Below are 26,347 nucleotides of genomic sequence, written 5' to 3' on the forward strand. Positions count from 1 at the left end.
CGTGACCAAATGGGAATTGTAGTTCTCAAACAGTGAGGTGGCTGTTTGGATGGCCATTTTCCTAGTGCTGACCATAGAGAGAGCGGGAAGGGGTGGTTTGTTAGAGAGTGGAGGGAGATTTAGAGAGGGGCAAGAGAGAGGGGAATGAGAGGGGGTGGGAGAGAGAGCAGGGAGAGGGAAATGGAGGGGGGGAAGAGAGAGGTAGAGAGAGAGAGAGGGAGGGAAGAGAGAGATAGAGAGGGGGAGGGAGAGAGAGAGAAAGAGATGGGACTCTGATCTATCTTCATTATCCTCCACTCTGCAGTCTCCCAGACAGTCACATCATAAATCTCCCACTGTAACACACTCCACTGACACTGAAACACAAACACTATTAACCCCTGAACTTCCCTGTAGCTGCAACTACTGACGAACACACACTAGTACACACACACACACACCACACCACACCACACACACAGTTCAATACACAGGCACACTTACAATACCAGTCAAAAGCTTTAGAACACCTACTCAAGGGATTTTCTTTACTTTTACTATTTTCTACATTGTAGAATAATAGTGAAGACATCAAAACTATGAAATAGAACATATGGAATCATGTCGTAACCAAAAAAGTGTTAACCAAGTCAAAATATATTTTATATTTGAGATTCTTCAAATAGCCACCCTTTGCCTTTAGGACAGCTTTGCACACTCTTGGAATTCTCTCAACCAGCTTCATGAATGCATTTAAATTAACAGGTGTTTCTTCTTCAAAGTTATTTGTGGAATTTCTTTCCTTCTTAATGCGTTTGAGCCAATCAATTATGTTGTGACAAGGTAGGGGTGGTATACAGAAGATAGCCCTATTTGGTAAAAGACCAAGTCCATATTATGGCAAGAACAGCTCAAATAAGCAAAGAGAAATGACAGTCCATCATTACTTTAAGAAATGAAGGTCAGCCAGTATGGAACATTTCAAGAACTTTGAAAGTTTCTTCATGTGCAGTCGCAAAAACCATCAAGCCCAAATAAATGCTAAATGCTTCACAGAGTTCAAGTAACAGACACATCTCAACATGAACTATACAGAGGAGACTGTGTCAATCAGGCCTTCATGGTTGAATTGCTGCAAAGAAACAACTACTGAAGGACACCAATAACAAGAAGAGACTTGCTTTGTCCAGGAAACACGATCAATGGACATTAAACCAGGGGAAATTTGTCCTTTGTTCTGGATTCCAAATTTGAGATTTTTGGTTCCAACCGCCGTGTCTTTGTGAGATGTGATTTTGGTGAACGGATTATCCTCCACATGGGTATTTCCCACCGTAAAGCATGGAGGAGGAGGTGTTATTGTGTGGGGGTGCTTTGCGGTCTGTGATTTATTTAGAATTCAAGGCACACTTAACCAGCATGGCTACCACAGCATTCTGCAGCGATACGCCATCACATCTATTTTGGGCTTAGTGGGACTATCATTTGTTTTTAAACAGGACAGTGTCCCAACACACCTCCAGGCTGTGTAAGGCTATTTTACTAAGAAGGAGAGTGATACAACAGTAGCTAAAATGGGGGGAAGTATGTCCATGATAAGGCACTGCTCTACCTTCTTGACAGCACTGTTAACAAGGCAGGCCCTACAGGCCCTAATTTTGTCGCTCCTTGACTACTGTTCAGTTTTGTGGACAGGTGCCATAAAAAAAGGACTTAAGAAAATTGCAATTAGTTCAGAACAGGGCAGCAGGACTGGCCCTTGGATGTACACAGAGAGCTAATATTAATAGTATGCATGTCAATCTCTCCTGGCTCAAAGTGGAGGTGAGATTGACTTCATCACTGCTTGTATTTATGAGAGGTATTGACATGTTGCACCGAGCTGTCTGTCTAAACTACTGGCACACAGCTTGGACACCCCCACAAGACATGCCACAAGAGGTCTCTTCACAGTCCCCAAGTTCAGAACAGACAATGGAAGGCACACTGTAGTAAATAAAGCCATGACTACATGGAACTCTATTCCACATCAAGTAACTCATGCAAGCAGTAAAATTAGATGTAAAAAAACACCTTATGGAACAGTGGGGACTGTGAAGCAACACAAACATAGGTACAGACACATGCATACACACACACACACACACACACACACACACACACACACACACGATAGCATACACACTATACACACACGTACACATGGATTTTGTACTGTATACAGTTGAAGTCGGAAGTTTACATACACCTTAGCCAAATTCATTTAAACTCAATTCCTGACATTTAATCCTAGTAAAAATTCCCTGTCTGAGGTCAGTTAGGATCACCACTTTATTTTAAGAATGTGAAATGTCAGAATAATAGTAGAGAGAATGATTTATTTCAGCTTTTATTTATTTCATCACATTCCCAGTGGGTCAGAAGTTTACTTGCACTCAATTAGTATTTGGTAGCATTGCCTTTAAATTGTTTAACTTGGGTCAAACGTTTCGGGTATGTGCAGTTGCAAATCATAGTCTGGCTTTTTATCGTGGTTTTGGAGCATTGGCTTCTTCCTTGCTGAGCGGCCTTTCAGGTTATGTCGATATAGGACTAATTTTACTGTGGATATAGATACTTTTGTACCCAATTCCTCCAGCATCTTCACAAGGTCCTTTGCTGTTGTTCTGGGATTGATTTGCACTTTCCACACCAAAGTACGTTCATCTCTAGGAGACAGAATGCGTCTCCTTCCTGAGTGGTGTGATGGCTGCGTGGTCCCATGGTGTTTATACTTGCTTACTATTGTTTGTACAGATGAACGTGGTACCTTCAGGTATTTGGAAATTGCTTCCAAGGATGAACCAGACTTGTGGAGGTCTACAATCTTTTTTCTGAGGTCTTGGCTGATTTATTTTGATTTTCCCATGTCAAGCAAAGAGGCACAGAGTTTGAAGGTAGGCCTTGTATACATCCACAGGTACACCTACAATTGACTCAAATTATGTCAATTAGCCTATCAGAAGCTTCTAAAGCCATGACATAATTTTCTGGAATTTTCCAAGTTGTTTAAAGGCACAGTCAACTTAGTGTATGTAAACTTCTGACCCACTGGAATTGTGATACAGTGAATTATAAGTGAAATAAGCTGTCTGTAAACAATTGTTGGAAAAATTACTTGTGTCATGCACAAAGTAGATGTCCTAACCGACTTGCCAAAACTATAGTTTGCTAACAAGAAATTTCTGGAGTGGTTGAAAAACGAGTTTTAATGACTCCAACCTAAGTGTATGTAAACTTCCGACTTCAATTGTATATGTGGTAGTGGTGGAGTAGGGGCCTGAGGGCACACAGTCTGTGAATGTATTGTAATGTTTTTAAAATTGTATAAACTGCCTTAATTTTGCTGGACCCCAGAAAGAGTAGCTGCTGCCAAGGCAGCTAATGATAATAAACTCAGCAAAAAAAGAACCGTCCCTTTTTCAGGACCCTGTATTTCAAAGATAATTAGTAAAAATCCAAATAACTTCACAGATCTTCATTGTAAAGGGTTTTAACACTGTTTTGCATGCTTGTTCAATGAACCATAAACAATTAATGAACATGCACCTGTGGAACGGTCGTTAAGACGCTAACAGCTTACAGACGGTAGGCAATTAAGGTCACAGTTATGAAAACTTAGGACACTAAAGAGGCCTTTCTACTGACTCTGAAATACACCAAAAGAAAGATGCTCAGGGTTCCTGCTCATCTGCATGAACATGCCTTAGGCATGCTGCAAGGAGGCATGAGGATTGCAGATGTGGCCAGGGAAATAAATTGCAATGTCCGTTCTGTGAGACGTCTAAGACAGCGCTACAGGGAGACAGGACGGACAGCTGATCGTCCTTGCAGTGGCAGACCACGTGAAACAACACCTGCACAGGAGCGGTACATCCGAACATCACACCTGCGGGACAGGTACAGAAAGGCAACAACCACTGCCCGAGTTACACCAGGAACCCACAATCCCTCCATCAGTGCTCAGACTGTCTGCAATAGGCTGAGAGAGGCTGGACTGAGGGCTTGTAGGCTTGTTGTAAGGCAGGTCCTCACCAGACATCACCGGCAACAATGTCACCTATGGGCACAAACCCACTGTCGCTAGACCAGACAGGACTGGCAAAAAGTGCTCTTCACTGACGAGTCATGGTTTTGTGTCACCAGGGGTGATTGTCGGATTTGCGTTTATCGTAGAAGGAATGAGCGTTACACCGAGGCCTGTACTCTGGAGCAGGATCGATTTGGAGGTGGAGGGTCCGTCATGGTCTTGGGCGGTGTGTCACAGCATCATCGGACTGAGCTTGTTGTCATTGCAGGAAATCTCAACACTGTGCGTTACAGGGAAGACATTCTCCTCCCTCATGTGGTACCCTTCCTGCAGGCTCATCCTGACATGACCCTCCAGCATGACAATGCCACCAGCCATACTGCTCCTTCTGTGCGTGATTTCCTGCAAGACAGGAATGTCAGTGTTCTGCCATGGTCTGCCATGGCCAGCGAAGAGCCCGGATCTCAATCCCATTGAGCACGTCTGGGACTTGTTGGATAGGAGGGTGAGGGCTAGGGCCATTCCCCCCAGAAATGTCCTGGAACTTGCAGGTGCCTTGGTGGAGGAGTGGGGTAACATCTCACAGCAAGAACTGGCACATCTGGTGCAGTCCATGAGGAGGAGATGCACTGCATTACTTAATGCAGCTGGTGGACACACCAGATACTGACTGCTACTTTTGATTTTGACCCCACCCTTTGTTCAGGGACACATTATTCCATTTCTGCTAGACACATGTCTGTGGAACTTGTTCAGTTTATGTCTCAGTTGTTGAATCTTGTTATGTTCATACAGATATTTACACATGTTAAGTTTGCTGAAAATAAACGCAGTTGACAATGAGAGGACGTTCCTTTTTTTCTGAATTTAAATACAAATGCAAATGGAGTGCTGCATCAGATGACCTGGCCTCCACAATCCCCCGACCTCAACCCAATTGAGATGGTTTGGGATGAGTTGGACTGCAGAGTGAAGGAAAAGCAGCCAACAAGTACTCAGCATATGTGGGAACTCCTTCAAGACTGTTGAAAAAGCATTCCAGGTGAAGCTGGTTGAGGGAATGCCAAGAGGGTGCAAAGCTGTCATCAAGGCACAGGGTGGCTATTTGAAGAATTTCAAATATAAAACATATTTTGAATTGTTTAACACTTGTTTGGTTACTACATGATTCCATATGTGTTATTTCATAGTTTTGATGTCTTCACTATTATTCTACAATGTAGCAAATAGTACAAATTCAGAAAAACCCTTGTATGAGTAGGTGTTCTAAAACTTTTTACCGGTACAGGTATAATCCCATAAGAAAGCACCACATGGTCAGTATATTTTGTTAACAGAGGAAGATGGACATAGAGCGCACACCCACAAGCATGGCTTGAACATGCACATGTATACACACATGTGCACACACCCTCACAAATCCATGAAAATTGGACATTTACTACACTTAATAGTATCAATATAGAGCGGGTATTATGATGTTGGCATATTTCGTTACAGTATTTCGCATGTTAAGAAATCAGATAATTTGTGAAGAACGCATTCAGGGATTCTGCTGACGTCTCCACTTCTTGAGTCCTTATTAAACAACAAATCACACCACATTTTATTTGTCACATGCTTCGTAAACAAGAGGTGTAGACTAACCGTGAAATGCTTACTTAAGGACCCTTCCCAACAATGCCCCAAAAAATGTATATAAAAAAAAAGATCTTTATAACACAAAGATATAATAAATACACAATGAGTAATGATAACTTATATACACGGGATACCAGTACCGAGTTGATGTGCAGGGGTACGAGTATTTAGTAGTGTTATGGCTTGGGGGTAGAAGCTGTTCAGGGTCCTGTTGGTTCCAATTGCTGTGCGGTAGCAGAGAGATCAGTCTGTGACAATGTTTAGAGCCTTCCTCTGACACCGCCTGGTACAGTGGTCCTAGATGGCAGGCAGCTCGGCCCCCCTCACGCACTACCCTCTGTAACGTTTTGCGGCCGGATGCCAAGCAGTTGCCACCTTCTAAAAGTAAACGAAACTATGAACAGGGCAGGTTATGAAGCTCTGGGCTGTGTGGCTTAGGAAACCACTTCCTCTTGGGTTGGGTGCATGTAAGGATCTGATGCCAGCTTTGTAAAGTGTCTCTCGCACCTCACTGTCTGTTACTGTAAACATAAACAACACAGGCTGTGTACAGGTGTACTTTCTGCGTGATGGTATGTTTTACTGCATTGCTTGCTCTTTGGGTTTTAGGCCGGGTATCAGTAAGGCACGTTGTGACGACTGCTGATGGAAAAAAAGAGCGTTGGCTTGATTCATTGATTGATTGTATGCTGTGAAGAGAATCATTTCCACAGAGGACTATGCCCAGTGTAAGCATCTGGGAGATAGCGCTAGGAACAGAAAGGGCTTTGATTTGGTTCTAATGGCTTGATTTCGTTACGGAGACATATTGAGGTCAGGTTCATTTAAACACCGACATTCAATTACTATCAATGAGCCGGTAGAGGACACTCAGAAGGAAGGAACTAGCTGTATCAGTCTGCGTCTGAATTCCCTGTATAGTGCACTACTTTTAACCACCCTGGACCACTCTATTCCCTATATAGTGCACTACTTTTAACCACCCTGGACCACTCTATTCCCTATATAGTGCACTACTTTTGGCCACCCTGGACCACTCTATTCCCTATATAGTGCACTACTTTTGACCACCCTGGACCACTCTATTCCCTATACATAGTGAAAAGGGTGGCATTTCAGACACAGCCTTGATGTTTAGGAGGAGGACTTGGAAGGCAGATGTGATGATGTGGTAATTGGGAGAAACCAGGTGAAGGTACACTGGATGGGATTGTTACATTGAGCATCATGGCGGTGACTCGCTGTCATGCTGAAGCTGTCGAGACGACACATGGTGAAGTGTGCTGGGTTCGTCTATTCCAGAGAGGATTTGTATATGTTGAGAAATAGAGGGTTGAATTTCTTTTATGAAGAACTACTGAGCTTGTGCTAGATTCTAGAAGCCCTTGAGAGCCCTCTTCTGTGTTCTAGATGGGGGTCAGAGACAACGCTGGTTAAGGTGCCCGTTGAGGTGTGTTTAAGGGTGTTTAAAGCCTGAGGTTTTCGGGGTGCCTGCCTTTCGAAGCAAAACAATGTCAAATCACAACATGACATTTAGAAACCAACGGCACCAGGCTAAGGCACTGCAGGCATACGCCCAGAACCACAAGAGCTGCACAACAAACATAGATCTGAAACATACAATCTGATATGGTGAAAGAGAGAGAGAGAGAGAGAGACACATTTATGGGCACCCCGCCCAAACTACTACTGCTACTGCCATCTTACTGGGGACTTCCCTATTGGGCTCCCGAGTGGCGCAGCGGTCTAAGGCACTGCATCTCAGTGCAAGAGGCGTCACTACAGTCCCTGGTTCGAATCCAGGCTGTATCACATCCATCCGGGATTGGGAGTCCCAAAGGGCGGCGCACAACTGGCCCAGCGTCGTCTGGGTTTAGCCGGAGTTGGCCGTCATTGTAAATAAGAATTTGTTCTTAACTGACTTGCCTAGTTAAATAAAGGTTCAATAACAACCCTCAAATGAAGCATGGTTAGCGGACAGGTTGACGTCTGTGTCGATACATAGTCAGCTATATTTCTATATCCACTACCGGGTTCATGTTTGAAAATATGTCATTTCTTGTATGTTTGACTCTGTTAAGTTAATACATTTCACACATACAAAACACAAAGTAGGGAAAGTGTGAGTTCTAAAAAGAGAGGAGAGAAAATGGAGGGGGAGAAAAGGAGAATAAGGGCGAGAGGGAGAGAATTAAAAACTGAAAATTAAGCTTCAGGGGGCTTTTTCTTCCCCTAGGGATTTTATGGCCGGTGAAAAAATGTGCTGTATATTTGCAGTGTTGGATCACGTGACAAAGCCTGGCTTTATGAATCAGAGAGCATGATTATTTCTTAGTGAAAGAGGCAGAGAGAGAGAGTGTTGAATAAGAGAGAGAGAGAGAGAATGGGAGGACGGAGAGAGAGCTTGAGAGAGAGAGAGAAAAGGGGAGGGAGTGAGAGAGAAACTCATTGCTATCCTCTTTGCTGTCAAAGAGACTGATGAACATACACAAATCCCTCCTCTACTCCTTTTCCTCCATCTATCAGTCTGTTTGGACCAGCACTCCATCGTTCTGTCTGTTTGGACCAGCACTCCATCGTTCTGTCTGTTTGGACCAGCACTCCATCGTTCTGTCTGTTTGGACCAGCACTCCATCGTTCTGTCTGTTTGGACCAGCACTCCATCGATCTGTCTGTTTGGACCAGCACTCCATCTATCAGTCTGTTTGGACCAGCACTCCATCTATCAGTCTGTTTGGACCAGTACTCCATCTATCTGTCTGTTTGGACCAGCACTCCATCTATCTGTCTGTTTGGACCAGCACTCCATCTATCTGTCTGTTTGGACCTGTCTGATCTGTCTGTCTGTTTGGACCAGCACTCCATCTATCAGTCTGTTTGGACCTGTCTGATCTGTCTGTCTGCCAGTCTGCCAGCACGACATTAGAGTGGGTGAGTACTTTCTACTTTCAGGGAACTTTAGAAACAATATGAACTGTTGCTCTCCTCTTTTTCCCTCTACTGTTCTGTTCTTTCTGCTCTTAGAGTTTGAAGTTAAAGTTAGAGAGTTTGGGAGAGGTAGCCTTAACAGAAACAGTTGAAATGAAAGACCAGAGCTTGAGCGTATGAGGCAGAGAGTACATAGAGGCAACTGATCAGGGTTTCCATTAACTGGACCAGGCTTCTCTAGTTGTATTTATGGCTGCGAATCGTGTCGGTTCAGTCAGTGTGCATTTGTATGTGTACGTCTCTCTCCTTGTGTGTGTACCGTGTGTGTTTGCGAGGGTGTTTTTTTGTTGGTGAAACCGTGTATGTCTGTCCTTTACAACGTCTGTGTGTGTGCCTGTTTTACAGTGTGTGTATGTGTGCGTTTTTGTGTGTGTCAGTCATTTGCTGGGTTGCGTGCCAGTGTGTGCTACTTAGTGAATGTTAAGAGTGTTACCCTCAGAGCCCACAGTGTTTTTATTAGCATGTGTGCCTTTGTAAGTGTAAGTGGATACATGCCTGCCTGGGTTCGTTTGATCTACACTGTGCATATGTGGAATAGTGTGTGTGTGTGTGTGACTGACCCATCCTTGACCTAATCGTTTCTACTTATTATTGTGACCACATGACACAACAATGTGAACATTCATTCATCGAGCGTCGATTTCTACTTTCTAAACAGCAGAGCCTTTCGCCTCTGGACTGAGGTGTGTCTCTGCTCTCTAAATCTGGGCTTAGTGTAATTGTCAGTGTATTGTAGGAGTTCCATTCATAGTGTGTAGTTGTTGGGTAAGGTTATAGACTTGGGTAAGGCGCAGACAGACGCGAACCAGTTGTTAACTGGTTCAGCTTGTTACCGCGGCGACAGGCAGCGCTACGTTAATGAACAGGTAGGGCGTTACGTTAATGGAACATTTAGTGCTGCGTGGTTTGAATATATCATGTTGTCTTTTTAGTCCATCATGTTTTTCTGAAACCATGTGTCTGTGTGTGTCTGTGTGTGTCTGTCTGTGTGTGTCTGTGTGTGTCTGTGTGTGTCTGTCTGTGTGTGTCTGTGTGTATCTGTGTGTGTCTGTGTGTGTCTGTGTGTGTCTGTTTGTATCTGTGTGTGTCTGTCTGTATCTGTGTGTATCTGTGTGTGTCTGTTTGTATCTGTGTGTGTCTGTTTGTATCTGTGTATGTCTGTGTGTATCTGTGTGTGTCTGTTTGTATCTGTGTGCGTCTGTTTGTATCTGTGTGTGTCTGTGTGTATCTGTGTGTGTCTGTGTGTATCTGTGTGTGTCTGTTTGTATCTGTGTGCGTCTGTTTGTATCTGTGTGTGTCTGTTTGTGTCTGTGTGTATCTGTGTGTGTCTGTGTGTATCTGTGTGTGTCTGTGTGTATCTGTGTGTGTCTGTGTGTGTCTGTGTGTGTCTGTGTGTATCTGTGTGTGTCTGTGTGTGTCTGTGTGTGTCTGTTTGTATCTGTGTGTGTCTGTTTGTATCTGTGTGTATCTGTGTGTGTCTGTTTGTATCTGTGTGTGTCTGTTTGTATCTGTGTATGTCTGTGTGTATCTGTGTGTGTCTGTTTGTATCTGTGTGCGTCTGTTTGTATCTGTGTGTGTCTGTGTGTATCTGTGTGTGTCTGTGTGTATCTGTGTGTGTCTGTTTGTATCTGTGTGTGTCTGTTTGTATCTGTGTGCGTCTGTTTGTATCTGTGTGTGTCTGTTTGTGTCTGTGTGTATCTGTGTGTGTCTGTGTGTATCTGTGTGTGTCTGTTTGTATCTGTGTGTGTCTGTTTGTATCTGTGTTTGCATGTGTGTGCGTGCGTGTGTCTGTACGTGCGTGCGTGTGTTGCGCTTCTGGTCTCTCTCTTTCTGTCTGGCTCTCTTCTGTCTGGCCGGACTTCTGGTCTCTCTCTTTCTGTCTGGCCGGACTTCTGGTCTCTCTCTTTCTGTCTGGCCGGACTTCTGGTCTCTCTCTTTCTGTCTGGCCGGACTTCTGGTCTCTCTCTTTCTGTCTGGCCGGACTTCTGGTCTCTCTCTTTCTGTCTGGCCGGACTTCTGGTCTCTCTCTTTCTGTCTGGCCGGACTTCTGGTCTCTCTCTTTCTGTCTGGCCGGACTTCTGGTCTCTCTCTTTCTGTCTGGCCGGACTTCTGGTCTCTCTCTTCTGTCTGGCCGGACTTCTGGTCTCTCTCTTTCTGTCTGGCCGGACTTCTGGTCTCTCTCTTTCTGTCTGGCCGGACTTCTGGTCTCTCTCTTTCTGTCTGGCCGGACTTCTGGTCTCTCTCTTTCTGTCTGGCCGGACTTCTGGTCTCTCTCTTTCTGTCTGGCCGGACTTCTGGTCTCTCTCTTTCTGTCTGGCCGGACTTCTGGTCTCTCTCTTTCTGTCTGGCCGGACTTCTGGTCTCTCTCTTTCTGTCTGGCCGGACTTCTGGTCTCTCTCTTTCTGTCTGGCCGGACTTCTGGTCTCTCTCTTTCTGTCTGGCCGGACCAAAGTGACGTAAGTGTGATGTGAGGAATGTTTGTACTGTGGCGGGTTTAGAGTAGCTGTCCAGTGTTTCCAGATTTCTATGAAATATGACCTATACTTAATTACAATATGAGTGAAATCGTTTCCCTTCCAACATTTTTTTGTTAAGCTTGGTAAAAAACTGCTTTTCTGTGTTGGAATGGTGTGGGTGTACCACAACAACAGAGTGGGCGTATACAGGAAATGAAAAATATTCACACGAGTAGGCCGCTGATTGTCCGGCTCAACAGCCTCAGGAGTATACCATCATTCTCTCTGAGGAAATAGCAAGCATTTTTAAACGGTCACTTTGAGATATAAGTTTGAGGCGGGTTTTTACATTTAAAAAAAAAAGTTTTATTAATGCTTTGGCCACAAATATGAGCATAGGATGTCAACAACGTTATTTGGGTATGACTTAACGGAATATGAATTTCACCGGACAGCTACTTTAAACCACCCAGCGGACTGACTGTGAATGAGTGAGTGATGGATGGGTGTTCCTAGCCCATCATGTCGTCAGTGTTACTCTGCTGCTTGACTCTCACTATCATCTCGACTTGGACTCAGTCAGCCACATCTGGTCATCTGGAACGAAACGGGAAATCATCACTAGGGTTGTGTCCAAAAATGCCACCCTATTTACCTATTCCATAGTGCGCCACTTTTTGACCTGGGCTCCCTATAGTGCACTTGACTTGGAGTCAGTCAATCACATATGGTCATCTGGAAAACACTAGAAATCATGTCTAAGTCATCACTAAGTCATCACTGAGCACTATCGTTCTGCTCTCTCGCAGCACAGCGTTGCTACAACTGTGGGAACGGCTTGGTGTACGTTTCTTTGGAAAGATGGACGGAGACAGAGAAAGTTCCACATAGAGCTCGTTTCCCTGTATACTGTAGTTCCTATTGCATTACCACGTCAACACATAGCACCATGATGCTATCCTTTCACGGTTGGCAAAGGTTACATACAATTATTTTATTTAGCAATTGTAGAAGTGCACTACTATGAATACTTTTATTCGGGACTCATTTAGGTCTTAAGAGGTAGGCTTTTATGGCTTTGTGTTATTTGTGTGTTATCTGAAGGGCTAGACTTATGGCTTGATGCGGTGCGTTACCAAAGGGCATGGCAACAACAGCAGCCTCTTAACAAACACACTCCATATTTATTTTTAATGTGTGACGGAATGGTAGTTAACACGTCCAGGGACATGACAGGCTTGGCTGTGGAGTCTGAGATCACACACACACACACACACACACACACACACACACACACACACACACACACACACACACACACACACAGGACACACATCAACAACCCAAGACTGCTCTGTATACACACAAAACTGAGAGGGAGAAACATGTCACACTTGTCTACTCAAAATAAAATTGGGAAAAGCTTTACAGTAATTGTTAGTTGTGAGTGTTTATTTGTCACTTGAGTCCAGGTGAGAGTACGCCGTTTCAAAAAGAGACTATGTTTCAACAACATTGTCGCTGCACCAGAGAGAAAGCTTGATTAAATCAATGCCCACTTTGTTATTTCGTTAGGGTGTTTATTGGTCCACTTGTTCTAAAAATGGTGTCTCACATTTGGGGTCAAATGGAAATGTCCGGCTCAAAGTCCCCAGAATATTTCACTATTTCATCCCTCTGACAGAGAAATGTTTCAAACGGACCGCTTGGGAGACACGACTTTGAGATATAAGTCTGGGAGCTGTTGATTCCTGTCTCTGCCAAGAATTTCTATAGCAATTAAGTTCCAAGTGGTAGGGAAGGGCTAGCAGGGGTAGGGAGTGGTTAGGAGGGGGGTAGACAGGTGGTCTTAGAAGAATGGAACAAGGGGGCTCATTGCTACACTATATAATTAACATGGAAACTATCAGCTCGTGATTTCCTGTGTCTATTTTTGCAGGTGTGATTCCCTATGTGTAGGATGTACTAGCTAGACACTATCATTCCTGACTCTGGTCCCTTCTGATCCTCTGGTACAATATATTTTTACACGTACCTGTACAGCTGTGTGTGTGTGTGTGTGTGTGTGTGTGTGTGTGTACTTGTCTTGGAGTGTTGCTTAGATTCCTGGGGCTCAAGCAGAGATACTGACACACACATTATGTCTAGCTATTCTCACAGAAACAGATTGTTAACCCTCTCAACTGGGCAGAAAATGTCGTTCTGCAAAATAGAATGGAAGACAACAATAGAAGCATGTAACATTTAAAGTGAGCAATGCCGTAAACTCACAGCGGCTTAATCACCCCAACTGTGTCACTTTATATGCTAATGACGTCTTCAGTAATTACTACATTACACCGGTAGTGATAGTCCTACATTTGTAACTGTTGAGCTCTCATAAACTTTTATATGCTTTCACATATTCATCTCTCTCAGCCTTTCTCTCTCGCTCGCTCTCTCTCTTTTTTTCTGTTGAGCTTGGTCTCTTGGTCGCTCTGTCTCTCTCTCTCTCTCTCTCTCTCTCTCTCTCTCTCTCTCTCTCTCTCGGTCTGTTGGTCTCTCGGTCGCTCTGTCTCTCTCTCTCTCTCTCTCTCTCTCTTCCTCTCTCTCTCTCGGTCTGTTGGTCTCTCTGTCTCTCTGTCTCTCTCTTCCTCTCTCTCTCGGTCTGTTGGTCGCTCTGTCTCTCTTGGTCTCTCTCGCTCTGACTCTCTCTCTCTCGGTCTGTTGGTCTCTAGGTCTCTCTGTCTCTCTCTTCCTCTCTCTCTCGGTCTGTTGGTCTCTCTGTCTCTCTTGGTCTCTCTCTCTGTCTCTCTCTTCCTCTCTCGGTCTGTTGGTCTCTCTGTCTCTCTTGGTCTCTCTCTCTCTTCCTCTCTCTCTTGGTCTGTTGGTCTCTCTGTCTCTCTCTCTCTCTCTCTCTGTATCGGTCTATTGGTCTCTCTGTCTCTCTGTCTCCCTCTTCCTCTCTCTCTTGGTCTGTTGGTCGCTCTGTCTCTCTTGGTCTCTCACTCTGACTCTCTTCCTCTCTCTCTCGGTCTGTTGGTCTCTCTGTCTCTCTTGGTCTCTCTCGCTCTGACTCTCTCTCTCTCGGTCTGTTGGTCTCTAGGTCTCTCTGTCTCTCTCTTCCTCTCTCTCTCGGTCTGTTGGTCTCTCTGTCTCTCTTGGTCTATCTCTCTCTTCCTCTCTCTCTCGGTCTGTTGGTCTCTCTGTCTCTCTTGGTCTCTCTCTCTGTCTCTCTCTTCCTCTCTCGGTCTGTTGGTCTCTCTGTCTCTCTTGGTCTCTCTTCCTCTCTCTCTTGGTCTGTTGGTCTCTCTGTCTCTCTCTCTCTGTCTCTCTCTCTCTGTCTCTCTCTCTCTTCCTCTCTCTCTCTCTCTCTCTCTCTCTCTCTCTCTCTCTCTCTCTCTCTCTCTGTATCGGTCTATTGGTCTCTCTGTCTCTCTGTCTCCCTCTTCCTCTCTCTCTTGGTCTGTTGGTCGCTCTGTCTCTCTTGGTCTCTCTCGCTCTGACTCTCTTCCTCTCTCTCTCTCGGTCTGTTGGTCTCTAGGTCTCTCTGTCTCTCTCTTCCTCTCTCTCTCGGTCTGTTGGTCTCTCTGTCTCTCTTGGTCTCTCTCGCTCTGACTCTCTCTCTCTCGGTCTGTTGGTCTCTAGGTCTCTCTGTCTCTCTCTTCCTCTCTCTCTCGGTCTGTTGGTCTCTCTCTCTCTCTCTCTCTGTCCATCTGAAGAAGTATGTTCCATCTCTCCCCTAGTGTTGTGTTCTCCTCAGGGCTTTCTCCAACCGTTAGTGTCTCAATGTCAAGCAGCTCTGACTCCACTGCTGTTTCTCCTCGCCGACTCCGCCTCACCATCATGGAAAGGAGCTGTCAGAATGACTTCATCACGGTCTCACTGAGTGTTTTATGTCTCCGTGTCAATTCTCACTCTTTCCATATTCTTCTTCCTCCACTGTCCGCACCGACAGCACAGTAATGTTCTGTTAACCAAGATCGAACGGAAAGGTTTTTGCTTGTTTGATCGATGGTGCTGAAACAAAGGCTTGATTGTCTGTCGACACTCCCAGGTATCTATCTACACATCCAAAGACAATACCTCTTTCTGTGATTGACAAATGATATATTGAAGTTAGTATAATGATGTGGCTTTGTTGTCAGCAAAATATGCATCTGTGTTGCCAGGCTTGTGGAAGAACCCACGTCAAACTAGTTTGAGATGATGGAATGTATGATAGTTTTGGGGCGGCGTGTGTAACAGTTTGGAGGCGGTGTGCGTGTGTGTGCGTGTGTGTGCGTGTGTGTGCGTGTGTGTGTGTGTGTGTGCGTGTTTGTGTGTGCGTGTTTGTGTGTGTGCGTGTACGTGTGTGCGTGTACGTGTGTGAGTGTTTGTGCGTGTACGTGTGTGTGCGTGTGCGTGCGTGTGTGTGTGTGTGCGTGCGTGTGTGTGTGTGTGTGCGTGCGTGCGTGCGTGTGTGCGTGCGTGCGTGTGTGTATGTGTGTGTGTGGCAGTATGGAGGCGGTGGGTGGATCAGCTGCCAGTCTGTCAGTGGAAATGTCTAGGTGCCCGTAACAAGCTGCTGTAGAAAGGGACTCTGAGCTGTCAAGTTGAATCTCTTAGAATAAACTGTGTTTATGATATCTATTTCACACCCAGCCAAAACTTTTACCCATTCTATGATGCCAAATACAATATCCTGTTACACTCTCATAATTGTGTGTAATAATCTTTTTTTGTTTGGTTTATAGAAGCCCGGTTAGATCTTTATCCATATGTAAAATATACTTAAAGTGGCCACAGAGTGTTAGAGATACTGTATATGTTTCCATGCAGATCTATGGAAAACAGAAGGTTCACTAGGTTTGATCACGTCCCAGTGGTGAAAACTGATTGACATGAGGTAATCCCTGTCTGTTTGATCCTAATCATGACCTATGACCTAAGCTTCAGCCTCAGGTTCACATGTACATCACAATGTTGTCATTGTTGCTCTAATGTACACTGAGTGTACAAAACATTAAGAACACCTTTGCTAATATGGAGTTGCACCCCCCGGTTTTGCCCTCAGAACAGCCTCAGTACCTCAGGGTATGAACTCTAGGTGTCGAAAGCGTTCCACAGGGATGCTGGCCCATGTTGACTCCAATGCTTCCTACAGTTGTGTCAAGTTGGCCGGGTGTCCTGTGGGTGGTGGACCATTCTTGATACACGCGGGAAACACGCTGCTGAGCGTGAAAAACCCAGCAGCGTTGCAGTTCTTGGCGCAAACCGTTGAGCCTGTCGCCTACTACCATACCCCGTTGAAAGGCACTCAAATATTTTGTCTTGCCCATTCACCCTCTGAATGGCACACATAAACAATCCATGTCTCAATTGTCTCAAGGCTTAAAAATCCTTATTTAACCTGTCTCCTCCCCTTCATCTACACTGACTGAAGTGGATTTAACAAGTGACATCAATAAGGGATCATAGCTTTCACCTGGATTCACCTGGTCAGTCTGTCATGGAAAGGCAGGTGTTCCTAATGTTTTGTACGCTCAGTGTATAATACTTGCTATATCTCAGACATGGTTTATGATGGTTTTTTTTCACAATTTGGATTTATTGTGCGAAGAAGACATAAATAATTTCGAACAATAGACAAGAGTAGGCAAGTCTCTAATGGAAAATAAATCCGAGCAGAGTCGTTGACGGTGCCAAGCTTTCATGTCCTGCGAACGAACTTGGTAGATATTGGCTGTGTTCACCTATCTGGAGGCTGCGAAGTGAAGATATACAAACTCCTTCTCTTTTTGACATGTCTCCATTCTGCCCATTGAAGTTAAGATCCAACGAGCCTTTTCTCGAAGAGTTTTCTTTCTCTGTGGTAAAAGAAAAAATGGCCCTAGTCAGGGTGAATTCAGGGTGAATTGTAAACATTCAGATATTTTTTTTCAACAACTCGTGTCAGAAAATGAAAACCGGCTGAGGGTACACTAGCACTGCGGTATGGGAGAGTTTGGTTTACTTGAATGACAAACAGAACACTATGGTTTAAACACAAAGCAACGTTCTGGTGTCAAACCATGCTTTGTTACTACACAGATCACGGCATAGTTATCAAATGTATCGGATGTTTCAGTTGAACGGAAAAGGAGACTCTCAATCGTGAACAAGTTAACACACCAGCAGATACACATAGATTCACCTGCAGTGATTGTGTTTCTGTCTGCTGAGTAGAAACCTCTGGTTAGGGTTGTGTGGTGCATTATCACTTCCTGAGATGCTGTGATTTATTTGTTATGTTTCACTGCAGCAGTCAGCGCCAGAGGGGTTCCAACGCATCGGTTAAGACACAATTGTTGTTTTGCTCACAGAGGATTTGATACCCTTTGTTTGACAGACACTCGATCTGTGGGAACAACTCTCTCTCTCTCGCTCACTCTGTCCTGCTCTCACGGTCTCTCTTTTTACGTTTTTCTACTCTCTCTCTCGCTCTCTCTCTTTTGCTCTCGCTCTCTCTCTCTTGCTCTCTTTCTCGCTCTCTTTTTTTCTCTCTTTCACACTCCATCTGTCTCTGTCTCTCTCTGTCTCTCTCTGTCTCTATCTGTCTCTCTCCCTCTCTCTCTCTCTCTCTCTCTCTCTCTGTCTGTCTCTCTCTCTCTGTCTGTCTCTCTCTCCCTCTCTCTCTCTCTCTCTCTCTCTCTCTGTCTCTCTCTGTCTCTCTCCCTCTGTCTGTCTGTCTCTCTCCCTCGCTCTCCCTCGCTCTCTCTCTCTCTCTCTGTCTCTCTCTGTCTCTCTCTCTCTCTCTCTCTCTCTCTCTCTCTCTCTGTCTCTCTCTGTCTCTCTCCTCTCTCTCTCTCTCTCTCTCAGCCTAAATTGATTTAATTTCAAATGTGGCGTTTCTCTGGATTAGATCAATTGATTATGTCAAATGAAATCAGTCTCATTAAGCGTAATGAAGTGCTGAAAAGTATTTACAGTATTTTTAGAAACAAAGTAAAGCTAACTAAAATACTACGGTAGTACACCTCCCAGGCAAAGCTGGAAAGTCCCAGATCTGGTATTAATCACACCCATAGTTGGCTGTCTAACCGTCTGTCTGTCTGTCTGTCTGTCTGTCTGTCTGTCTGTCTGTCTGTCTGTCTGTCTGTCTGTCTGTCTGTCTGTCTGTCTGTCTATCTGCTTGTCTGTCTGACTGCTGTGTGCCCCCCAGCTTCCTCCCTCCCTGCCTCACTCCCTGTCTCCCTCCCTCCCTCTCTCCCTGCCCTGCCTGTCTCCCTGTCTGCCTGCCTGTCTCCCTCTCTCCATGCCTCCTCTGTGCCCCCCAGGCACAGGGGAAGTGGGAAGGCCCTCTGTGCCCATTTGGGCCCGGAGCTGAGGGGGATGGATGAGGTCACCCCGAATTCCCCATCTCCCCTTATAGCCCCAGACCGCCTATCCATGCCAAACAGGCCCAGCCTACCACAGGACCCGGGCATAAGGCCCCAACATAAAAACACAAATGGCTGGTCTGTAAAAAGCAGCCCGGCTGATGTGACTCATTAAAAAACGCTGGCGCCAAGTCTTTTATTAATTCATTATTGTGTTTGGGGAAAGAGAGGGAAAGAGAGGGAGGAAAGAGAGGGGAAGAGAGGGGAAGAGAGGGAAAGAGAGGGAAAGAGAGGAAAAGAGAGGAAAAGAGAGGGAAAGAGAGGGAAAGAGAGGGAAAGAGAGGGAAAGAGAGGGAAAGAGGGAGGAAAGAGAGGAAAAGAGAGGAAAAGAGAGAGGAAAGAGAGGGAAAGAGAGGAAAGAGAGGGAAAGAGGGAGGAAGAGAGGGGAAGAGAGGGAAAGAGAGGGAAAGAGAGGAAAAGAGAGGGAAAGAGAGGGAAAGAGAGGGAAAGAGAGGAAAGAGAGGGAAAGAGGGAGGAAAGAGAGGAAAAGAGAGGGAAAGAGAGGGAAAGAGAGGAAAGAGAGGGAAAGAGGGAGGAAAGAGAGGAAAAGAGAGGAAAAGAGAGGGAAAGAGAGAGGAAAGAGAGGGAAAGAGAGAGAAAGAGAGAGAAAGAGAGAGGAGAAGGATCCATGTTCAGTGGTTTTGCTCTCTAAATGTACACTCTGGTCTGGTGGGGTTTTATGTTTCTTTTTCACTTTCTTTCTGAATTTTATTCTTTTCTTCCTTTCTTTTATTCCCTCTTTCTTTCTACTGTTCCCTCTTTCTCCCCATTCTCCCCAACCCACTAGTGTGTCTGCTGCCTTCTGTTGAGTGACAGGCAAGCTTTGAGATATGCGTGAATCACCGTTTGACTGTGTTTTCCTCCAGATCTGGAGGATAAGTTAGGTTAGGTTCCTCACATCAGACTCACAAATGGAACTCTATTCCCTATGTAGTGCACCAGGGGGCTCATAGGGCTCTGGTCAAAAGTGCACTATATAGTGAATAGAGTGCCATTTCTGACACATCAGGCCTGTTGGAAGTCTGTTGCCGTGTCTGAAATCTGGCTTGCCTACTACTTACTGTGTTGTCAAACACACAAGTCTCAGAAGACGATTCTCTTCCTCAATAACGGGCAGCGAATTCTACTAGATGAAAAGCTGCAATGAGTATGACATCCTGGCATTTAAATACCACATTAGCGCTACACTTACATTTTACAATGCAGGTACGGGTATTCAGACACGGTCTTTGTCTCATGGACGAATTGATGTGGTGCTGTTTCTGTCCCCTCCAGACATCCCCTGGGAACATGTGTAGCACATGCTTGGCCCTGGCGTGTGTGTGTGTGTGTGCGTGCGTGCGTGCGTGTGTGTGTGTGTGTGTGTGTGTGTGTGTGTGTGCTGTAATAATCCTCCATCTCCTCTTTCTCCTCTCCCATCTCTGATTGGCATTATGGGCCGAGTTCATGAGGCAGATATCGAAACAGGGAGATAACCCCCCCCACACACACACACACACACACACACACTCACACATATTATTATGGGTCTGTGTTTGTAGGGAGTTTTTGTTTTTCCAGCCTGAACCTCTTCCCCCATTAGGCATACTGTGAAATATTTAGTTATGTTCTAGTGGGTTGGCCACACTGAACATTTGCATATGGGTCATGGTAATGGCTGACAAACAGAGGACAGCTGAGGGGGCCAGGTAGTGTTATAGAGGAAGGAGGTGACTTGGTGGCGGTTGGGTGTAGGGAAGGGGAGACCGGTACTTTTAGGAGGAAGAAGGGTTAGGGGAGTGACAAGGGCATGGTCATTGGGGTTTGAGTTGTTGGTTTGAGAAACAGACTGGGAGAGAGAGATCGAGAGGGAGGCAGAGAGAGAGAGAGAGATGGCAGTTGGAGGCTGTGTTGGCAGAATGGGGTTGGTGCCTATAGTCTATGGGGCTGTTTCTGCTGCTCCTTCCTGAAACGTGGCCACACAAACCTGCCTGCCTCCCTGCCTGCCTGCCACCCTGCCTGCCACCCTGCCTGCCTGCCTGCCTGCCTGCCTGCCTGCCTGCCTGCCTGCCACCCTGCCTGCCTGCCTGCCTGCCTGCCTGACACCCTCCCTGCCTGCCTGCCTGCCCCCCCTCTCCCTCTCTCCCTGCTCTGCCTACCTGCTCCATCTCTACCTCCCTGCTCTGCCTGCCTGCTCCTTCTCTCCCTCCCTGCTCTGCCGGCTCCCTCCCTCCCTCCCTGCTCTGCCTGCTCCCTCCCTCCCTGCTCTGCCTGCCTGCTCCTTCCCTCCCTCCCTGCTCTGCCTACTTGCTCCTTCCCTCCCTCCCTGCTCTGCCTGCTTGCTCCTTCCCTCCCTCCCTGCTCTGCCTGCCTGCTCCTTCCCTCCCTCCCTGCTCTGCCTGCCTGCTCCTTCCCTCCCTCCCTGCTCTGCCTGCCTGCTCCTTCCCTCCCTCCCTGCTCTGCCTGCCTGCTCCCTCCCTCCCTCCCTGCTCTGACTGCCTGCTCCCTCCCTCCCCTTCCCTCCTGCCTGCTCCTGCCTGCCTGCTCCCTCCCTCCTCCCTGCTCTGCCTGCCTGCTCCCTCCCTCCCTCCCTGCTCTGCCTGCCTGCTCCTTCCCTCCCTCCCTCGTCTGTCTGCCTGCTCCCTCCCTCCCTCCCTGCTCTGCCTGCCTGCTCCCTCCCTCCCTCCCTGCTCTGCTTGCCTGCTCCCTCCCTCCTTCCCTGCTCTGCCTGCCTGCTCCTTCCCTCCCTCCCTGCTCTGCCTGCCTGCTCCCTCTATCCCTGGCTCTGCTCTGGGTTCACATGTGGAACAGTTTACTGTAATGGAACTCTAACTTAGTGGTGGTTTGAAGCTGCCTGCAGCAGTAGAGTGTAATTAACTGGCTCTGGTGAAAGAGAAAGAGCCAGAAAGAAAGAGAGGAAGGGAGAGAGAAGAGAGGGAGAAAGAAGAGAGGGAGATCAGTGGAAAGGGGGATGTGTGTGTTTTTGCACATGTGTGTGGAGTTCAAGAGTGCCTCTGTGTTTTTTTTGTTATATGTGTGTGTAACTTTGATGTGAGTATGGAAAATTGTTATGTTTCCTGGGCAGGCAGCCACCCCTTAGTGCCGCCCAGTGCCCACACTCTGTCACTGTGCCCATACTCTGCCTCTCTCTCTCTCTCTCTCTCTCAGCTAGTTCAGCTAGTTCAGCAGTTCAGCATTTCAGCTAGTTCAGCAGCTCAGTTAGTTCAGTAGTTCAGCTAGTTCAGCAGCTCAGTTAGTTCAGTAGTTCAGCTAGTTCAGCATTTCAGCTAGTTCAGCTAGTTCAGCAGCTCAGTTAGTTCAGCATTTCAGCTAGTTCAGCTAGTTCAGCATTTCAGCTAGTTCAGCTAGTTCAGCAGCTCAGTTAGTTCAGCATTTCAGCTAGTTCAGCAGCTCAGTTAGTTCAGCTGTTCAGCTAGTTCAGCTGTTCAGCAGTTCAGCTAGTTCAGCTGTTCAGCTAGTTCAGCAGTTCAGCTAGTTCAGCTACTTCAGCAGTTCAGTTAGTTCAGCAGTTCAGCAGTTCGGCCAGTTCAGCTAGTCAGTTAGTTCTGCAGTTCAGCGGTTCAGCCAGTTCAGCAGTTCAGTTAGTTCTGCAGTTTAGCCAGTTCAGCAGTTCAGTTAGTTCTGCAGTTCAGCCAGTTCAGCAGTTCAGTTAGTTCTGCAGTTCAGCCAGTTCAGCAGTTCAGCCTCAGATCTTTCTTTTTTTCCTCTTTGTTTATTCCCCGAATTCCAAGATTCTTCCTCAGTCTCTGTTCCCCCTGATTCACAAACAACGGCCGTTCCAGAAAGCAGCTCTAGCTGATTTCCTTGGCTCTGCTGTTTCTCCAAACCACATTTCAAAAACAAGCAGCTGACACCACCCACTCATAAAATCTCTCTGGGGGAAACAGAGGTTTGAATGGGACGCGCACGGCGCTGGGCTCAGAGTTAGAGCTAGAGACAGCCAACAGTAGTATAGCGACAAGCTTCGTCTACAGTACTTTACCTTTACCTTTACTTTACCTGGGGCTGAGGACAAGTGTGTATACAGGCTGGACTGGTGTTAGCCTAGATGGGTACATTGGGCTGTCTGAAGCGAAAGAGAGATGGAGGGAGATAGAAATGGAGGTAGAGGATTATCCAGAGAGCTGGAGATGCAGGGAACGTGATGGCACTGCGTTTATGGTCTAGACTTCTGGGCTGCCATTCATGAAAACATCAAATGTATTATTAGTGACAATATTCCATTTTCTCCCAGCTTGTATATTCTGGACAGTGGTGGAAAAGTACTAAATTGTCATGCATGAGTTAAAGTGCAAAGTCAAGTAAATGCTATAAATCAAATTCCTTATGTTAAGCTAACCGTGATAAATGTATGGTTGAATGGTCCTCCCAACTGGGAACTTTAGCAGCATACAAGAAACGTTCTTTCCGACGTATTCTTTTTTTAAACGGGGTAAGAATCTTGATCATATCAGTGGTTCGTGAGATCTCTGTGAAAATGGTGTTACATTTAAGCCGTAAGCCTAACTCTCAATGTGTTCTATACTTTTGGACAGTGTATTGCCCCTATTCTCTCTGCCAGTGTGATGGATTGCATTTGAACGTCGTCCAGTTTTCTGTTGTTTGTTGTCATCTTTTTTTATTATTATTTTTGTTATTGCTTTTTTGTAGGGTCCTACTACTTTGTATTTGCTGTATTCTGTTGTTTCTGTATATATATAAATACTAAAAATTACAATAAAATATTGGTCATAAAAAAAGAAAAAGAAATGGAGGTATAGGCATCAGCAGTTAGGCGGGCAACCATTGTTCCTCTCTGTCTTTCTTCCTCTCTCCCCCTCTCTCTCTCTCTCTCTCTCTCTCTCTCTCTCTCTTCCTCTCTCTCTCTCTCTCTCTCTCTCTCTCTCTCTCTCTCTCTCTCTCTCTCTCTCTCTCTCTCTCTCTCTCTCTCTCTCTCTCTCTCTCTCTCTCTCTCTCTTTCCATTTCTCATGTGTTGGATCCCGTGTCTGGGCCTTTGGTCCTGTGGGATCGAGGCAGAGAGAAAGGCACAGGAGACAGAAAGGCAGGCTGCTGTGCGGGCTAGAGCCAGGGGACCAGGCAGCAGAGAGTCAGAAAGAGAGAGAGGCAGAGAGAGAGAGAGAGAGAGAGAGAGAGAGAGAGAGAGGTTGCGAGACAGAGAGGCAGGCTGCTGTGCTGGGTTGGCAGCATGAACAGAGAGCCTCTTTATTGTGGAGTTCTGCTGATTTAAATCATATGGCATAGCCTGGAATCACTGCAAAAGTCTGGAAGCCTTTCAAAACTGCTGAAACAAGAGCTCCTTCACCCTCCCTCCCTCCTTCTCTCCCACTAACTTTTTTCAAACAACTCTCTTATTTTCTTTTCCTTTCCTCACCCCTGGTTTTCTTGCTTTTCCTTCTTCTACTCGCTTTTTGACTCTCACAGTCTCCCACATGTCCCCCCCACACACACACCTCGACGCTTTCAACATAACCTGTGTTTGCTATTGTTTTGAAGATTGCACATCCCTCTGAAATGACTGTTTGGAATAAACTATTCATTGTTCCAGATCAGTCCTCAGAGTTGATGTAAATTGAACTGTATTTGTAGAAAACAAAGAACATTTGGACAATACTTTTGAGTTTATCATTACGTCATGTGACAATATTGTAAAAAGTAGTTAGCATTTTTATTTTGTTCTACAAAATTGATATGTTTTGTTTGTCTTCTTCTGATAGGTGCATTCGCATGATCAATCCTAAGAGCAGAAGACCAGAAATCTCCTCGGCCAACCAGAACCTTAGGTCCTCATCCAGCCCAGCGCCCTGATAGGCTACCGGTGGAAGAAGTGGAATTCCCAGTTTGGCATTCCCAATTTCCCTGTCCTCTACCAGGTGGTGTGTGATATTCCCTAGCCCAACGGCCTGAGAGAGGGTCTGTCTGGGATACCACAGGCCTTCTGGGTACTCCTCTCCTCTCCATTAGCATGGCTACCAACAGGGAGCGGCAGGTGGGTCAGGTGGGTCACATGACAGGGTTCCCACCTGCTGTCTACCCATTTGCCTTCAACTCCATGCGGAACCACTCCTCCTTTGACCTGCTGTCCAATAGCAGCCTGTTTGGGAGATTCAGCACCGACCTCCCTAAAGAGATGGCTGCACTGTGTAAGTGAAGTTACTCAAACATATTGTGTGTGCATGTACGTGTGTGTGCCTGTGTGTGTACACGTGTATGTGTGTGTTGGGGGGAGGGGTGTGTGTCTGTCGTATTTTGAAACAGAACATTTTCCATTTTCATTGAACATGTATGCATCTGTTTATAATAATACGAGAGAAGAAAACAATGAAACAGAGAAAGGAGCAGTTGCATAAAATTGCGTTGGTCGTTTGTTGCCGGTTTGGGGTTTTATGATGGCTCTTGTAGATGATTATGGGGTGACACAGTCAGAGAGTCCGTAAAGTCAAACAGGCTTCCTTCCCACAAGTCTCAAATAAGAGACAAAACGACATTCTTTTCACATGAGGTGATGAACGGCATGTATGTCATCAAATAATTGAAAATGGTCATAAGAGGCTGTCTTATGCCATTCTAAAACTGCAGGTCTATATGTGGCCACAGGGGGTGCTGTTGTATATCGGCGTAGACTGAAAGGAAAAAAAGGGAGGAGAGAAGAGAAAGAGACATTTGTTTGTGATTTATAGCTTTTCTCTGTAATGGAACACCTTGAACAATTTGAAATGGTGACAGCACAATATAAAGACGTCCATTTAAAATCACTAAAATGTGCCTATGGCATTTCTACGGGTTATAGCTTTAAACATCAACACAAAACGTATAAAAAATGTACAGTAAACATTGCACTCAAAGGTTTCAAAAGGATAAAGACATTTCAAATGTTATATTTAACAGTGTTTAACAATGTGCACATAGTTGTAGTATGCATACTGGGGAAACTAAGTAAACAGATAAATATTGGTTGTATTTACAATGTTTGTGCAACGGGTCACAAATCTTGCTGCTGTAATTCCACATAGCGGCATTTCGCCTAACAGATATGGGAGTTTATCAAAGTTTTATTTGTTTTCAAATTCTTTGTGGGTCTGTGTGTTCTGTGGGAAATATGGGTCTCTAATATGGTCATACCTTTGGCAGGAGGTCAGGAAGTGCAGCTCAGTTTCCACCTCATTTTGTGGGCAGTGGGCACATAGCCTTTATTCTATTCTCTCTAGCCAGGTCTGCCTTCGGCGGCCATTCTCAATAGCAAGGCTATGCTCACAGAGTCTGTACATAGTCAAAGATGTCCTTCATTTTGGGTCAGTCACAGTGGTCAGGTATTCTGCTACTGTGTACTCTCTGTTTAGGGCCAGATAGCATTTCAGTTTTCTCCGTTTTTTTTGGTTGATTCTTTCCAGTGTGTGAAGTAGTTATATTTTAGTTTTCTCATCATTTGGTTGGGTCTAAATGTGTTGCTCTCCTAGTGCTCTGTTGGGTCTGTTTGTGTTTGTGAACAGAGCCCCAGAACCAGCTGGCTGAAGGGGACTCTTTTGTAGGTTAATCTCTCTGTAGGTTAGGGCTTTATTTCAAAAAAAAAATTTAATGGAAAAGTGGTGCGTGCATATGTATTCACCCCCTTTTGATATGAAGCCCCTAAATATGACACACCATGCTGGCATTGCAAACACCATGCTCTACCAACTGAGCCACAATGACCCTAATTAGTTAAATAAAGTCCACCTGTGTGCAAGCTAAGTGTCACATGATCTGACACATGATCTCAGTATATATACACCTGTTCTGAAAGGCCCCAGAGTCTGCAACACCACTAAGCAAGGGGCACCACCAAGCAAGAGACACCATG

At 45.7% G+C, this 26,347-nt stretch overlaps 1 protein-coding gene across 7 annotated transcripts in view; it reads left to right on the forward strand.

Annotated features, from left to right (window-relative positions):
* Nucleotides 1–26,347, forward strand: part of LOC115167864 (retinoic acid receptor gamma-A) — a 117,862-nt gene that overhangs the window by 36,717 nt on the left and 54,798 nt on the right. Inside the window, exons 1-2 of one of the 7 annotated variants that reach the window (XM_029722562.1) lie at nt 8,124–8,620; nt 24,228–24,653. In XM_029722562.1, the coding sequence (XP_029578422.1) occupies nt 24,476–24,653 (178 nt within the window). In that variant the 5' untranslated portion in view covers nt 8,124–8,620; nt 24,228–24,475. Of the gene's footprint in view, nt 1–8,123; nt 8,621–9,431; nt 9,544–15,068; nt 15,170–24,227; nt 24,654–26,347 lie in introns of those variants that run through there. The other 6 variants (XM_029722567.1, XM_029722569.1, XM_029722568.1 and 3 more) reach the window with 6 other exon arrangements.

The sequence above is a fragment of the Salmo trutta genome, chromosome 30 (genome assembly GCF_901001165.1).
Source record: "Salmo trutta chromosome 30, fSalTru1.1, whole genome shotgun sequence".
Lineage (NCBI taxonomy): Eukaryota > Metazoa > Chordata > Actinopteri > Salmoniformes > Salmonidae > Salmo > Salmo trutta.